At 38.2% G+C, this 16,590-nt stretch overlaps 1 protein-coding gene across 1 annotated transcript; it reads left to right on the top strand.

Annotated features, from left to right (window-relative positions):
- Positions 1-1,503: 1,503 nt before the first annotated feature.
- Positions 1,504-15,590, top strand: LOC112056200 (putative ammonium transporter 3). Its single transcript, XM_024096581.2, has 13 exons — positions 1,504-1,901; positions 4,149-4,235; positions 4,910-5,108; positions 5,975-6,120; positions 6,765-6,928; positions 8,878-8,963; positions 9,617-9,699; positions 10,268-10,417; positions 10,635-10,712; positions 11,405-11,583; positions 12,714-12,833; positions 13,526-13,817; positions 15,415-15,590. Exons 1-13 carry the CDS (start codon positions 1,754-1,756, stop codon positions 15,525-15,527), a joined length of 1,845 nt encoding a protein of 614 aa, XP_023952349.2. The 5' UTR covers positions 1,504-1,753; the 3' UTR covers positions 15,528-15,590.
- Positions 15,591-16,590: the final 1,000 nt, after the last annotated feature.

Genomic DNA, 16,590 nt, shown 5'->3' with positions numbered 1-16,590 from the left:
GCCTTATCGATTCTGAGATGCCTTACTATAGGTACGATACAGCGTCAGTTCTTGAAAATAGCAGTCCATTGCTCTACTGGGACCGAACGATTATCACTGACAGGTATATTGTAGCCAATAGACCTGATATAGTGCTAGTTGATCGGTCGGTGGTGCGTCGTGCAATAATTGTTGATATTTCTGTTCCACTTGACGATAATCTGGTTAAAGCCGAAAAGGAAAAAGTATCAAAATATTTGGAACTCACGAGATTACCGCTATGTGGAGTGTTGAATCAACTATTATTGTTCCGATAGTTGTTTCAGTCGGTCTTATAGCGAAAAGCTTCGAGCAACACCATATGAAGCTTTCACTTAACTGTTGGATCAAGAGTCGGATACAGAAGGCAAAGATTCTTGAGACGGTGCGTATTGTGAGGAGGTTCCTCACTCAGGAGCCCTGACCTGACCTGGCTTGATTTTTTTTTATAAATTTTAATAATGTTTTGTATTTTATTTTTATATCAACTTTGTTAAAAAACATTAAAAAAAGGACTAATAAATAAACGTTACTTATAATATAAAGAGGTAATCTCTGGATCTATTGAACCAATTTTGTAAACTACATAAAAATATAACATCACGTCATGAGCAATAGGAGCGGAGCACCAATTAAAAGACGTGTAAAAGAATCGGGAAAATTAATTTTCTTTTCAGAGCTTCCTTTTCGTGCTCTGTTTAATCGGTTAAAGTTACGGAATAAAAAACATGTACCTATGACGGTATTGCCTTCTAAAGTTTTAATAAAGTTGGCGACAGCATATACCTATGTATCTTTTAAGAATAACTCTTGAATTTAAATTTAAGTATGTAATAATAATATAATAATTTCATACACCCATTTAAGCTATACAGATAATGAAAATAAAAATAATAAAAAGAAAATAATAATAATAAAAACGTCGCGTATTATGAGGACGCGTCTTACATTATCAGTGTGTTTCCACCCATAGTTCATGCAGTTAGCGCTTGTTCTTGAACCTAGCTTATAAAGGAAAGTCGTTGAAACCTGCGTGATTCACTACACACGGAGTTTTGGTTTTATCGGTCGTATTCTATTAAATAAAAAAATAAAATTTTATGTAAAAAATAAAAATTATATAAAATTATAAAATCTACATAAAAAAATATGCTTAGTAAATCTTATTTTACTAAAAATACCAAAATGTTAAATTAAATAAATTATACAATGGTGTCTAGAAATAATTACTAAAATACAAAAAGTGATTTTTAACAATAGGTAATTTAAATACGTAATTACATGTTTAACTTGTACTATTTTATTCAACATTGTTCCCACATTATTTTCAGTATGTAGAGTAATTAATTTTAACAAAAATAAAAAGATTTATAATTATTATTAATAACTGTAGTGCGCATTTCGAAAATCGGACGATGGTGTAATGAGGTTTTCAAAGTTAAAAAATAAAACTGGTGGTTAACTGTTTATAATATATTTTTAAAACAGTGTACAATAAAGCAAAAATGCTAAAAGTTTGACTAAATTATTTGTTATAAATGCATTAAAATTAATTACCTATATAAAATAGCGTTAAAATTAATTACCTATATAATACCCCTATACAAAAATTAATTGCAATGATTCAAAAACTACTTACAAAAATTAACACAACGCAACGTTAAAAATCAAATAAATAAAAGAGTGTAGTTAAATAATAATTATTAACTATTAATTAATTCATAAATATTTAATAATGGACGCAAACTGGACGTCCCACATGGGACTGCGATCTCCAAATCTGACTAACACAACGGTCAATCTACAAGAGAGTTTCGAGATAGATTTGGAAGATACCAACTGGATATTGACTTCGTCTTTCATCATATTCACTATGCAGACAGGTAAGCTTCGCTTTGCCTAAAAAATCCTTCGAATTATTTCACTGCGGCTAGTTGCCTCAACTCACAGAAGGGCTGGCTCATTTCTTGCGCAAAGGATCAGCCTGGCTGTCCAACGCAGAAATGCAGCCAGTATTCTTGGCACCATTACATGTAGGCATTATTTTGTATATATTTATTAGGAGAAGTTAGCTTAAGTTTCCTATTGTATTCTTTTCTTTCTCATTTGTTATTAAATCATTTAGGCAAGCTTATAATTTATTTTGATTATTTGGACTAAAGATTTTATACTAATTGCGGTGATATTGTAGGCCCGTTACATATGTTTTTTTTTCATTAATTGTATCAACCTATATTCGGCTCACTCGAGTCTCCTTTCGGAATGAGAGGGATTAGGACAATAGTCCACCACGCTGGCTGGCCCAATGCGGACTGGCAGACTTCACACACGCAGAGAATTAAGAAAATTCTTTGGTATGCAGGTTTCCTCACGATGTGTTTCCTTCACCGTTTGAGACACGTGATATTTAATATCCTAAAATGCACTCAACTGAAAAGTTGGAGGTGCATGCCCCGGACTGGATTTAAACCCACACCTTCCGGATTCAGAAGCAGAGGTCATATCCATTGGGCTATCATCATCACCATAATAAATAATCCTAATAGTGTGCCTAGTGGTAGTTTTCAATGTTTTCATACTGTGACTATCGCGTAACCGTAAACGTGAATTCCTAAACATATCTACAACCTACATATGTAGATTTGTAACATATCTACATGCGTAGGATGCACCATTTTACTTGACCTGTAAAATTATACAACATTGAACATTATACAACAGTTCCTCTAGCCAAGTGGCACGTCGATTCTCTTTCTACGATCGCAAACGCTTCGAAAACTAGAAAAATGTATGGGAATGACAGATTTTGATCACGTGACCTGTCGATAGCAAATGTCATTTCCATACATTTTTCTAGTTTTCAAAGCGTTTGCGATTGTAGAAAGAGAATCGACGTGTCACTTGGCTACAGAGGCTGGTCTGTTACGTATTTTACGTATGCCGCTTCAGAATTTTTTTCTCAATTCTATCCCCGCCCGTTGGAATAGTGCACCCACTCCGGACATAATTTTTCCGATTAGTTGGAGTGGAGGTTCGAGTGGAGCAAGAATATTGATCTCATTTAGCATGTGTGTTATGTTCAAGTTTTAGAGTTAACACATATATTAGTACATAATCGTTACTAATTCCTAATACCACTTCGATCGATAACAAAAATTCGGTGAAAAACTATGTAGTAACTGATTATTTGAATGGTACACTGAGATACGTAATAACCCTGCTGCCAGTTTTATGTAAAACTATAGGTACATCTCAGAACTCACAAATTCACTAATAAAAAACATTTTAGTTTCCTTTTAAAAGATACCAGTGAAATTATGCAATTCGTTCACAGCCGGAACCAGGATAATAGCATTACCCACTTATTATATTGTACTTTCAAGGTATTCAACAATGTAACCTTATGGATAAGGATTAAGAAAGGATCTTTCCTCAAAATTATAAGTTACAAATACTGTATTATAAGCATTGTCGTCACAAGTATCAATAAGAATTTAGTTGCAGGTTTCATAAGAATAAAGTGGTGCAATATTGCCCGCAAATACAATTATTTTATTTTATTATTATTTTATAATTTGGCACAAAACCATACTTAGTAGTTAGTGCAACATAAAAATCCGTTGTTTACTGTCTGGAAAACCATAGAAATATATTTAGCAAACAAATAATGTGTTATTTTCATGATAATTAATTATAATCAGGTTGTTTTGAGCCTCAGACCAATTATAGAAGGACCTGTATCGCACTCATAGTCACGAACAAAATTGTCCGTCATTTTCTGAGGAAAACGAGCTTAGATTTGGTATATATCTTATACTAAACTAGAAGTTTGTGCCCGTTTTTTACATCATTCAATTACACAAAAAGGTACTTTTACGGACGAACACGATTACAACTATGAAACATCGATTATATAGATACAGTTTTTAAAATCGCATTAGATCGTTGATCATATACTTTGACAGAAAAGTAACGTCTAACGAGGCAGGTCCTATACAATAATTGGTCTGAGTTTTGAGCCCATTTCAGGGCCAGGAGATTTTCATTTCTTATAAGAGAGAAAAATGTAGGGCTTAGACCAACCTTTCTCTAATGCAGGTTGTGGATAGTGACGAACTTTGATGTTCTAGGTTTCGGCATGCTGGAGTCCGGCTGCGTGTCAATCAAGAATGAAGCTAATATAATGATGAAGAATCTGGCTGACATCTCACTTGGAGGTCATTTAACATTAATCTATAACTATACTTGTAATAAATCTGTAGAGAGGTCACCCGGCAGACTTCGTTTTACTTAAAATTCCTTAGTTTCTCGATTTTTTATGTATCATTAACCTTGAATTTTTAAATTAATAACTTTGATTTTTTTTTCCCTTTACACAATTTCATTCCCTATTTTATAAACTCTCAATAAGTCTGCCATCTGAACCGATAGTAGAATTACTACGAACACAACCATAGTACATATGTACCTATTATTTTCATGAGACTGATTCATGATTTGACATTTGTATGCGCTGTGGATTACAAAACGGAGGTCCTGGGTTCGATCCCCGGCTAGGCAGATTGAGATTTTCTTAATTTGTCCAGGTTTGGCTGGTGGGAGGCTTCGGCCGTGGCTAGTTACAACCCTACCGGCAAAGACGTACCGCTAAGCGATTTAGCGTTCCGGTACGATGCTGTGTAGAAACCGAAAGGGGTGTGGATTTTCATCCTCCTCCTAACAAGTTAGCCCGCTTCGATCTTAGACTGCATCATCACTTACCATCAGGTGAGATTGTAGTCAAGGGCTAACTTGTATAGAATAAAAAAAAAAGACTTTTCAAAAGTATATTTTACATACTGAGCCTACTTGAAATAACTTAATTTGCATTTGACCACACCACCACCACCAGGTTTGACGTACTGGATATTCGGCTACGGCATGTCGTTCGGTGAGGGGCCACTGTCCAACCCGTTCATTGGCGTGGGCAACTTCCTCGTGGACCCACCCGTGGGCGACGCGCTCATGGGGCCTGTGTTCGCGTCCTTCCTCTTCCAACTGTCCTTCGCGACCACCGCCACCACCATAGTTAGTGGTGCCATGGCGGAAAGGTAACATATCACCAACCTTAAGTACTAGGATAACATGATCGCTAAGCTATTGCTATAATCATAATGCAGACGCTGCAATGAATCGTGAAAACAGAGCGAGGTATTAGCGTGCTCCCTTGCACTTATTGGTTTTGAGGTAGAATATAGCGATGTTTAATACTTCAATGATCGAGTCGATCATTCTTTTGACATCATCAAAGAAAAGAGCGTCTGAACTGGACAATGAAAACTAACATTCCTAAAATTTTGTATTTTTAAAATATTCATCTGTCTGTCTACTTGCACTAAGTAATTTTGAATATTTTTTTGATGTAGATTTTTTTCATTATTTCCAAGTTAGCCCTTGACTACAATATCACCTGGTGGTAAGTGATGATGCAATCTAAGATGGAAGCTGGCAACTTGTTAAGAGGAGAATGAAAATCCACATCCCTTCGGTTTCTACACGACATCGTACCGGAACGCTGAATAGTTTGGCGGTACGTCTTTACCGTAAAAAAACCTCAATCAGCCCAGCCGGGGATCGAACCTAAGACCTCCAACTTATAAACCACCATTGCGTCACGGAGGCCGTCAAAAATAATTATTCTAAATCTTGAATATGGTTAAATTTTATTACTATGAAATAACACTATCATATTATGTTTTCTGTGCTATCACTAATATTATAAAGGCGAAAGTTTGTGTGAACTGAAGCGATTTGGCTGTAATTTGGAGTGGAAATAGATTTTGCTCTGGAACACATAGGCTACTTTTCGTCCCCGAAAAAAAATCCATAGTTCCCGCGAGATTTGCGAAAAACATAATTCCACGCGGCCGAAGTCGCGGGCGTCCGCTAGTTTTCAATAAAACCTTCTTCGTCGTAGGTGTAACTTCAAAGCGTACTGCCTGTTCTCGTTCCTCAACACAATAGTGTACTGCGTGCCAGCGGGCTGGGTGTGGGGCAAGCACGGCTTCCTGAACAAGCTGGGTGCAGTCGACATCGCCGGCTCTGGGCCGGTGCACTTAGTTGGTGAGCTCTCTTCTGTGTTTATGATAGCCTGGTACCTTTTGATCATGTTATCTATTACTAATATTATACAGAGGAAAAGTTTGTGGTATTTGTAGGGGGTAATTAATTTTTGGATCTACCGATTTTGAAAATTATTTTACACACTTTTTATCACTGTTGAGTACGAGTCTCCTCTCAGGATTAGAGGGGTTAGGCCTTAGTCCACCATCAATGCGGATTGGCACACTTCACAAACCTAAAGAATTAAGAAAATTCTCAGGTATGCAGGTTTCCTCACAATGTTTTCCTTCACCGTTTGAGATACGTGAAATTTAATTTCTTAATTAAAACGCATACAACTGAAAAGTTGGAGGTGCATGCCGGACCGGATTCAAACCGACGCCCTCCGAATCGAAGTCAGAGGTCGATATGAAGCCTAGTTCGGACTACTTTAGTAATAGTTTTAGTCGAGTACGAACAATTTTTGGATTTACCGCCCAAAAATTGTTCGTACTCGACTAAAATACTAAAGTGTAGTCTGTACCTACGGCCTCTGACCTCTGCACTCACTCACTGAGCTATCACTGGGCTATCACGTCTACATGATCCATTTATTCTTATAAATATAGCAAGAGGAAGTGTCACTCTTTCATTCTTTTGTGTAGGCGGATCTTCAGCCTTCGCATCAGCACTGATGCTGGGCCCACGGCTGGGCCGCTACGCGCGAGGGACAGCGCCGCTGCCGCTGGGCAATCCGGTCAACGCTGTGATGGGTACTTTCGTACTCTGGTGGGGATGGCTAGCCTTCAACTCCGGCAGCACTTACGGAGTGAGTTTAACTTTGAAATTGAAACATTCTCCGTAGAATCATGGTTCCCTAGTATACAGTGTTGCGGAGTATTTTCCTCTAGTAAATTTTTTTTTTTACTAAAAAAAAAACTTTTTATGTTTTCCTACAAAGTAATTCAAATAATTCCGACTATCCGTGTAAGACACGCCTTTAACTATCCTTGCATTTTAAAATACTTAATTAGTGATAAAAGAGATATTGCAAGTGGCACTCCGCAGTTCACTAGTAAGCTACTTCATGATATTTATCAATGAATATGTTTGGCTAAGTTATAATATAAGGGTGCGATATATGGGACACAATATGAGATCTATTTACAAAAGAAATATTTTTACTCCGAAAATATTAATTTTAGAACACATGTTCCTTAGACATTTTTAACCGTCTGCCAAAAAGGAGGAGGTTTTACGTTCGGCTGTATGTATGTTTTTAATTAATTTTCCTTAAAGAATAAGAGATTGTTGATTTATAAAAACTCCTGTTTTTACGACGATAGTGCAATCCGTCCAGCTCTTTAAACGTGCCATGGAGCTATAGAGGATTACATCAATCACTAAAGGAAATTAGAAAGCTGCTAAATTCTATAGTTGCACTATTGATTGTCCTCCTAACACAGGCTAAGAAAGGGGAACTAAAATCCTATATTGGAAAACACGATAAAAATACAGAAAAAAGAATACTCTTGCATTGTACTTAATTCCAAAATTAGTATTAAATCGAACTGTTTACGTTAAACTGAATAGCTTGTGATTGCTCGTAAACGGCGCCATTTTAAAAATTTACGTGTAGACAAAATGGCTGCAATTTGCTAGCACGCTAGCGCACTCCTAATTGTTGTTTAATTGACCTAGTTAGCCTTTCATCGTACCGTGTAGGTAATTTCCAATAAGTTTTTCAAAGTCAAACTCAAAATATTGTCCCCAGTCAAAACAGACATTACCTAAATTACAAAAATTCCCATAATCTTTGGTAGAGACCTTTAAAACTAAAATATTAATAGTCTCCATCGAACCTTTGTCTGCTAAAAAAATATTCAAGGTCAAATTTTTTTATTTTTATTATTCTCGTATTCGATTAGTTTTAGCTGATGGACGTCCACTGCAGGACGTAAGCCTTTTTAGGGACTTCCAAACATTACGATCCTGAGCCGCCTGCATCCAGCGAATCCCTGCGACTCGCTGGATGTCATCAGTCCACCTGGTGCGGGGTCGCCATTTGAGCACCTTGGGACCCCAACATCCATCGGCTCTTTAAACTATGTGCCCCGCCCATTGCTACTTCAACTTCGCGACTAGTTTTAGCAAATCATCAAATAGATAAAATAAAACAAAGGCGAGTGTCAACTCCGAAGTGGCACATGGTTCGACAAGCCCGATATTGGGAGGCTAGAATGGCAACCCCTCAGCAGAAACCTCAAATCGACCACTACGTGGATCGTTATTCAGCTGGTTACAGTACCAGGGGGTTATGATATAGCCAGAGATCCAAATTAGAATCTGCATCCATCAGTTTGATGTTTGAAAATTGTTTCATATCAAAATTAGGATGTTAAGAAATATAATGCTAGTATGTTGCTAGTATAAGAGTCGGTTACCTAAAACCTCCTGACCAAACTAGCATTAATGATAGATAATATTTCGGTTAGGAGATTGATATGATCTTCTACTATGAGGCCTATGACCGGCAATGGACGTCTATGCAAATTAAAAATTCATTTATTTGGATTAGGCTTAGTTTACAAGCACTTTTGTCGTCAAGTTATGTCATGATTAAATGGTGATTAAAGTCGAAAATTAAAGTTACGAGGGTTCCAAACGCGCCTTGGACTGAGAAGAGCCCACAGCAAATTCAGCCAAGATTGATATTGGTTGGCAATGATGATGAACAGCTGTAAATGCGTTATTAATAAGTACTGTTGTTATTTGCAGGTGAGTGGAGCCAAATGGCAGTATGCTGCGCGCGCGGCGGTGATGACTATGATGGGCTCTTTCGGCGGAGGATGCTTCGGACTCTTGTATGTTTCCTCTTTCGCGTAGTTTTTGTTAACTGTCTCGTTGCGAGGGGTTATCTTATGTGGCTTCGTGAGGCCCTAGGGCCAAAGTGTGATTGAAAAAAACCATGTTTAATAAACAGCAAATCGTAATCTAATCATACCCAGTGGTGGATTTACCAGTAGGCTAAGAAGGTTGGAGCCTAGGGCGGCAAATTTGACTCAAAAAACTTTTTCTTCTACAGAAATGAAGAAAATTTTAATATTTTAGTCCTGTACGTCCTCCACGCCCTGTACAGTCTGACTAAAATATTAAAAATTGCAATTTTATCCGCCACTAATCATACCCACGCAGAGCAACTGGTCGCATCGAAAATGTGTAAGGTCGACTTACTCGTAAAATCTACACAATGACCACCATTTTGCTGTTCTGTAATAAAAAGAAGGACTAAAACCTAAAGATCATGAGCACCATTGTATAAGTAAACGTCCATAGGAATTAATTAGGTATCAATACATACTAATCCGGCAAAGTACCTACTGTACTGATTGACGACAAGCAACGTTGCCTTAGTTGAAATTCTTTCTTTTTAACCGACTTCCAAAAAGGAGGAGGCTCTACGTTCGGCTGTATGTATGTTTTTTTTTTATTGTGATAGCCTTATATTTTTTTACAGATTCAGTTTGATCAAAAACAAAGGTCGTGCAGACGTTATGGAACTAATAAACAGCGTCCTTGGCTCTCTCGTCTCAATTACAGGTGATCCTTTTATAATACTTGCTGAATGATCAAGTAGATCTATGATATAAATGATCATCGTCTATGGTCTCGCTGGTACAATTATTAGTGTATGAGATCCTGGATCAGTTCCGGGGTATGAAACGTACGTACTAAGCTTTTCTTTCTTCATGGAAATTCACTGTAAATAACAAAAATTCTGACAGACTTGCAAAGTCAATAGTGATACCCTCGTGCCTCGAAGAGCAGTTTAAACCGTCGGTCCATTTACATAAATCATAAAATAGTCAATTAATTTCATCGTAAAGCTGCCAACACGTAGTAGAGCATCATGGACTATGGCCACATGGCCACAGGTCAGATCGCAGTCAAGAGCAATTAACACAAGATTCGTCAATTCAGTGTTTCTTGAAGCAACGGTGACATCGCAGTCTAGGGCTATTAAGTTGTCATTGAATAAATAAACAGATTTGTAACTTCAATGCATAATTAAAACTTTACATCATCACTACAGTGCTTGGTGAAGCTTCACTTCACTGGTATGCTTCTTGAAGTTTCACATCACTTTAGTGTTTGTTCTTTTTCACAGCGGGCTGTTTCCTGTTCCGCGCATGGGAGTCGCTGGTGATCGGTATGATAGGCGCCGGCATAGCGTCCGTGGCCGCGCCCATGTTCGACCGGTTGAGGGTTGACGATCCCGTGGGCGCTTCCGCTGTGCACGGCGCTTGTGGACTTTGGGGTACGTCATTTTTTTTTTTTTTTATTTATTTGGTTAACCAACAACCTTACATTTCTTACAAGCTATATAATATTTTAATAATATATGGTATCAAGGCAAAATGTTCGACCACTTATAGGTTAACACTACATGCTCTCTCTCGTGCATTATATTCTATTCATATTCTTCATTTTATGTTTACAGAACTTGGATTGATTGGATAAATGTTTGTTTTCAGGCGTGATCGCGGTGGGATTGTTCGCAGACAACCCAATACCGATGGACACCACCAACGGAAGATCTGGACTCTTCAAAGGTATGTTATATAAAAGCGTATTTTTAAGTAAGTCTTAAGGTAAGTCCAGAGGTGTCTTTAGATATAGTGCAGAGGGTGCGTTGTACCCGGGCGCCGCAATCTCAGGAGCGCCCAAGCGCCACTTTGCCTAACATATCTACATTTTGCATAGCATCTAGAGCTCTTCTTAAATACGTGATACGTGATGAATAACGTGTCTAGTTTTAGCAAATATAGGCAAATAGGTAGCTACTTACAAGGTATTTGTTTGCTACATGGGCAATTTGTGGTAACTTGAAGTGCTGTTTGTACCTTAACCATTTTAACAGTGCTTAGCAGTTCAGCACGTTACTAGAGGGCGCTAGAATGTTGATTGCACCCGGGCGCTACGTGAACCTCTGGGTAAGGCACCCGTCGTCAGCTACCTATCGGAAATCCTTCAAAAACCACCGTTAAAGAATTTTTAAACAGAACTTTAACTTAGATATCAAAAGATTTAATAAAAGAAGAAGGAAGAGAAGAAGCTAATCAAGCTTTATTTGATCGTCAAATTCCTGATGTTATTCTTTAGAGAATTAAATAATACGTTTTATAATTGGATTTGGACAGTTGAAGATCTGGAGCCTTAAAACCTGCTACCTTCGTAGTTGAATAAGATCTTTGTTGCTCAAAATCTGTACATAATTGAAAATTCTCAACATTTAATCGTTCAGGCGGCGGCTGGTACCTGCTCGGCGTGCAGAGTCTGACAGGTCTGTGCCTGGCGGCATGGGGCGCGCTGGTGACCATGGCACTGCTATGGGGCATCGACCTGCTGCTGCCTATCCGCATGGAGCCCTACGAGGAGCTGCTGGGCGCTGACCTCACTGAGCACCGCATCAGGCATGGACAGGTGAAGTGACCCATTGCGTGCAGTCTGACAAGGCTGGCGGCGAGGGGCGCGCTGGTGAGCATGGCACTGCTGTGGGGCATCGACCTGCTGCTGCCCATCCGCATGGAGCCCTACGAGGAGCTGCTGGGTGCTGACCTCACTGAGCATCGTATCAGGCACGGACAGGTGAAGTGACCAATTGCGGGCAGTTTGACAGCGCTATGCCTGGCAGCAAGGAGCGTGCTGGTGACCATGGCACTGCTGTGGGGCATCGACCTGCTGCTGCCCATCCGCATGGAGCCCTACAAGGAGCTGCTGGGCGCCGACCTCACTGAGCACCGTATCAGGCATGGACAGCTGAAGTGACCCATTGCGTGCAGTCTGACAAGGCTGGCGGTGAGGGGCGCGCTGGTGACCACGGCGCTGCTATGGGCATCGACCTGCTGCTACCCATCAGCATGGAGCCCTACGAGGAGCTGCTGGGCGCCGACCTTACTGAGCACCGTATCAGGCATGGACAGGTGAAGTGACCCAGTGCGTGCAGTCTGACAGGGCTGTGCCAGGCGGCGAGGGGCGCGCTGGTGACCATGGCACTGCTTTGGGACATCGACCTGCTGCTGCCCATCCGCATATATTGAAATCACAGACAGTCACTTTGTTTGACTAGTGGACGCCCGCGACTTCGTCCGCGTGAAATTAGGTGTACACTTTTAACACTTGTCGCAAAATTGGTTTGTAAAGAAAGTCTAACGTCTATAAACTACCTACAAATTTCAAGTTTATAGAATGAAAGATGAATAACTTTCATACAAACTGGCGAGAGCCTGTAGACCTTTTTAATCCGGCCCTGTCGCAAAATTCGTTTGTAACGGACATCTAATAACTATAAACCACCCCCTACTAAATTTCAAGTTTGTAGCATGAAAAATTAAGGACATTATGGAAAACTTGCGAGAACCTTTGGACCTCCTTAATCCGGCCCTGTAACATTCAAAATGAAGGACCTCTTTGATCCGGCCCTGTCGGAAAACCGGTCTTAGCGGATACCTACTAACTATAGTCTACCTTCCTGCCAAATTTTATGTTTGTACGTCAAGCGGGACTTGAGATTTCGTGATGAATGACTAGTCTGAGATTGATGTAAATTCCAGGTGGGTGTCTCCAGGACGGTGTCAGCGCTGCGGCCCTACCACCGCTCCAGCAGTATAGAGCAAGTAGGCAGCATCGGCGTAAACACCGGACACAGCCTGGTAGTCGACAAGCTGCAAGAGGCAAGTTAACTTTGACAAGTAACCAGTAAAAAGAATTATAGACATTTCGTTCTCTTTTATGTAAACGCAAGAGACAGCGGTATTTCCGGTTGCGTCGCCATTGGTTAAATTTTGACTACTTCTCTTCACGAGATTATCTCATTGGTCGCATGTTGGTCCCACTGGTGCAGCATTGGTTCACACTTGGGAGAATTCCATTTGTTTTGTTTTCCACCTTCATATAGCAATTAGTCCATAAATCTTTCTTTTTCTACTCCCGTTTCGTAATCTACTCAATATAAAACTGATAAAATCAAAGCATAATATGAAAAAGCTATTCGTTCCAACAGGTCGTTTGGTAATGTTCATTATCACACGGGTAAATAATGTTTTTTTTTAATCTTTAAATAGTAATGACTTGGAATACAAAAATTCAGGCTTCCTTGCCAGAGAAAACTATTTTTTCTACAGTTTTCAGTGACCAACCCAACAATGCAACATAAGTAGCTAAAAATAAAAATTATAAATCAGTCGTGAAGACTGAAATTTTCTCGTAGGTAACCCGTTCATGTTTTTTAGTCTGAATGTGTTTTTGACTGAGTACGTTAAATTATGTGCGTCCGTAAAAGTCGTTTATTTTTAAAAGGTAACCCGATAGGAATCGGGTTGTTAGGCACCATCGCCCCTGTAATCTATTTTATTTATGTTCGTAGATTCAAAATAAGAGATCGTGGACTAAATGCGGCGGCAAACTGCAAACGTTCACCGATGATGCCGTAGAAGGAACCAGACCTGGCACTTTCAAGAACAAAGGATTCCTGAACAAGCGACCGGGGAACCCCGAGAACGACCTCCATCGCGCTATAGACTCTATGGCCAGCGAGATCAATGGCAGACAATCCAAAAATGAGAACACAGAAAATGGCCACATAATTAGGGTTGTACCCAAAGAATTGAAAGGGAAAAAATTTAAAGAGCTATCAGTAAGCGAGTTAGAAGAACTAGGTTAGTTTATACAACGTAAAACCCTCAAACGTTGGTTTTTGACGTGACAACGTCTTATAATTCGTTGGAGCCGGCTGCACACTCGAAAAAAGATGACGTCATGCGTCGTTCCCTCGCTCTAGGGCTGCCAACTTTTTTATCAAGAAATAAAGTAAATTCTGGTCTATGTAGATTAATAAACAGTATTTTAGAAAAACGAACATATTCTTTTGAAAAATGCAACCACTTCATCTGTATTTTCTTTTGACGTTGTCACGTTCAACTATCGTCAGTAAACCGACTTTACAGACAACCGATTTTTTTTTCATTATCTTATAATTATAACACTAAATTATAGTGAGTTACAGTTTTGTAAGGTTGTAGGCGGTGAGTTTTGAATCTACTGAACCGATTTTTAACCCTCAACGAAATAAGAGGGTTATGAGTTTGACGTCGAAGTCTTTGTTAGGCTGTGACATCGTAGCTCTCAAACGGATGGACTGATTTTGATGCGGTTTTTTGCATTTGAAAGCAAGAAAGGGAAATTTACTGCAATAGCGCAATCAATGAGCTTGTTGTAGGCTCTTCTCAGCCCATAGCGCGTTTGCAACTCCTTACTTTAATTTTAAATTTTTGAATTCGATTATAACCATCTAACATAACCTGACGTTTCAAAAATTCTTGTAAACAAAGCCCAATTGAAATAAATTAATTTTGACTTTGAATTTGACTTTTATGGTAGGTATTTGGACTTTAAAACGTAACAAAGGTTTCAGGTTTCAGTTTACCTACACAGTTGTCTCATATGTCCATTGTATATGTCTTTTGCTCGTAAATTATCTTTTATTTTAACAATTTCAATATTGTAATGTATTTCATTACACACATGTGCCGTAATGTAATGTAAAATGCATATGTGCCGTGTAATATAAAACCTTTATAATCCGTCTAAAAATGAACGATACTTTTTTAAATCTTAGCAAAGAGTTTTTATGTCAGAAAAGTTCTCAACATTTTAAGAATAAAATTAACTTTGTGAGATAAAATCTATTAAATAAACATTTAATTCAATAATTTTAATAATTTTGTCAATAAATGACCATTTGTTTTTACCATTTATAATTAACAGAAACACAAAAATATTAATTTACTAAAATTATGAGTAATACTGGCTTTTTTTGGTGCATTTGCCTACAAAAAACGCTGATATGCGCACTTCGCTATCAGTGCAAAGATGACAAGCGTATCAAAATGACATTTTATGGAAAACAGACAAAGATGCAAATTCAATTTATAGTGTTTCCTTCCAAATGTGCTATAAAACGTCGTATGACATACGTGCGCTTTAATAATTACCTACATTATTTAATGGAAGAGGCTGTAATTATCATATAATTATGTATGCTATAATAAGGAAGATTCCATATTATCGCTTTCACTATAGCTCTCGCCTTAGACTCGAGCTTGCAATATCGCCTCTGATGTAATTTCCAATTTACCACCCATAAATCATCATAAATCTATTACCGAACGTAAATTTAGTTTATTATTTATGCTATGTAATATTTGTTAATATAAAAAAATATAGGTTATTATTTTAATTATGTTTATTTTTTAGGAGAAATGAACGCTAGCGAAGACCGATTCCGGTACCGATTCACAGAACAGGATTATGTGGAAGACATTGAAAGATGTAAAACTGCGACCACATCCGTGCCGTGGATTGATTAGTATCACAGAATTATACGATACTACCACTGATTAGTATTAATAAAACTATTTTTATGTCCTTCAGCTTTGTTTTTTTTTACACAAGAACTTATCATCTTAATAGCATAGATTTACGAGTAGGTACAAAAAGCTTAATATGATTTTCATAATTTAGTCTAGTTGATATGAACCTGAAAAAAATAAAAAATGGTAGCTCTTAAAAATATAGGTATGTCCCATTAATTTATAGACATACATAAATATAATATCAATACAAATGTATCACTAAGGGTAGTTTAGTGACTCATATAATGAGTCACATGGGGTTGAAACCATATACGTGTACAGTGTGCCAACACTCATATACCAGAAGGTTCAATCAGCATACTCGCATGAAGAATCGTACAGGTGAAAAGCCATACTCTTGTAATTTATGCTCATACAAAAGTTTCCACAAGAGTCTATTGAACAGACATGAGATGGTACACACAGGGATCAAACCTTACGTTTGTAGTGTTTGCAATAGAAAGTTTACCTTAAAACATGTCCTACTAAAACATATGAAAATTCATACTGGTGAGAAGCCATACGCTTGTAAATTATGTACATACAAAACAATCACTAGCACCAATTTGAATATGCATATTTTCACACACTCGGACATGAGACCCTTCACTTGTGATTACTGTCAATTCAAATTTAAAGCTAAGTAAGTAAGATTTAGCAAGACACTTAAGGACTCATTTGGGGTTGAGGTCTTATACTTGTACTGTGTGCCTACACAAGTATACCACAAGGGGCAATCTGAATTCTCACCTGAAAACTCATACTGGTGTAAAAACATACTCCTGTGATTTATGTTCCTACAAAAGTTATTATAAGAATCATTTGGATGCTCATAAGGTGACACACACAGGAGAAAAACGGTATATTTGTAATGTATGTAACACCAAATTTGCCTACCAATTGGTCTTAAAGAATCACATGAGACTTCACACTGGTGTAAAACCCTATGCCTGTAGATTGTTCCAGTATAAATGTATACAAAGCAGTGATCTAAAGCGCCATATGAGAAGACACACTG

The sequence above is a fragment of the Bicyclus anynana genome, chromosome 18 (assembly GCF_947172395.1).
Source record: "Bicyclus anynana chromosome 18, ilBicAnyn1.1, whole genome shotgun sequence".
Taxonomy (NCBI): domain Eukaryota; kingdom Metazoa; phylum Arthropoda; class Insecta; order Lepidoptera; family Nymphalidae; genus Bicyclus; species Bicyclus anynana.
The sequence above is the reverse complement of the archived record's forward strand: the minus strand, read 5'-3'. Positions and strand labels throughout refer to the sequence as shown.

Bases quoted from the DNA above. Each gene is read 5' to 3' on its own strand.
- LOC112056200 (XM_024096581.2), top strand. From the start codon at position 1,754: ATGGACGCAAACTGGACGTCCCACATGGGACTGCGATCTCCAAATCTG. The intron at 1,902-4,148 runs GTAAGCTTCGCT...TTGATGTTCTAG, and splicing joins CATATTCACTATGCAGACAG to GTTTCGGCATGCTGGAGTCC. The intron at 9,700-10,267 runs GTGATCCTTTTA...TCTTTTTCACAG, and splicing joins CTCTCTCGTCTCAATTACAG to CGGGCTGTTTCCTGTTCCGC.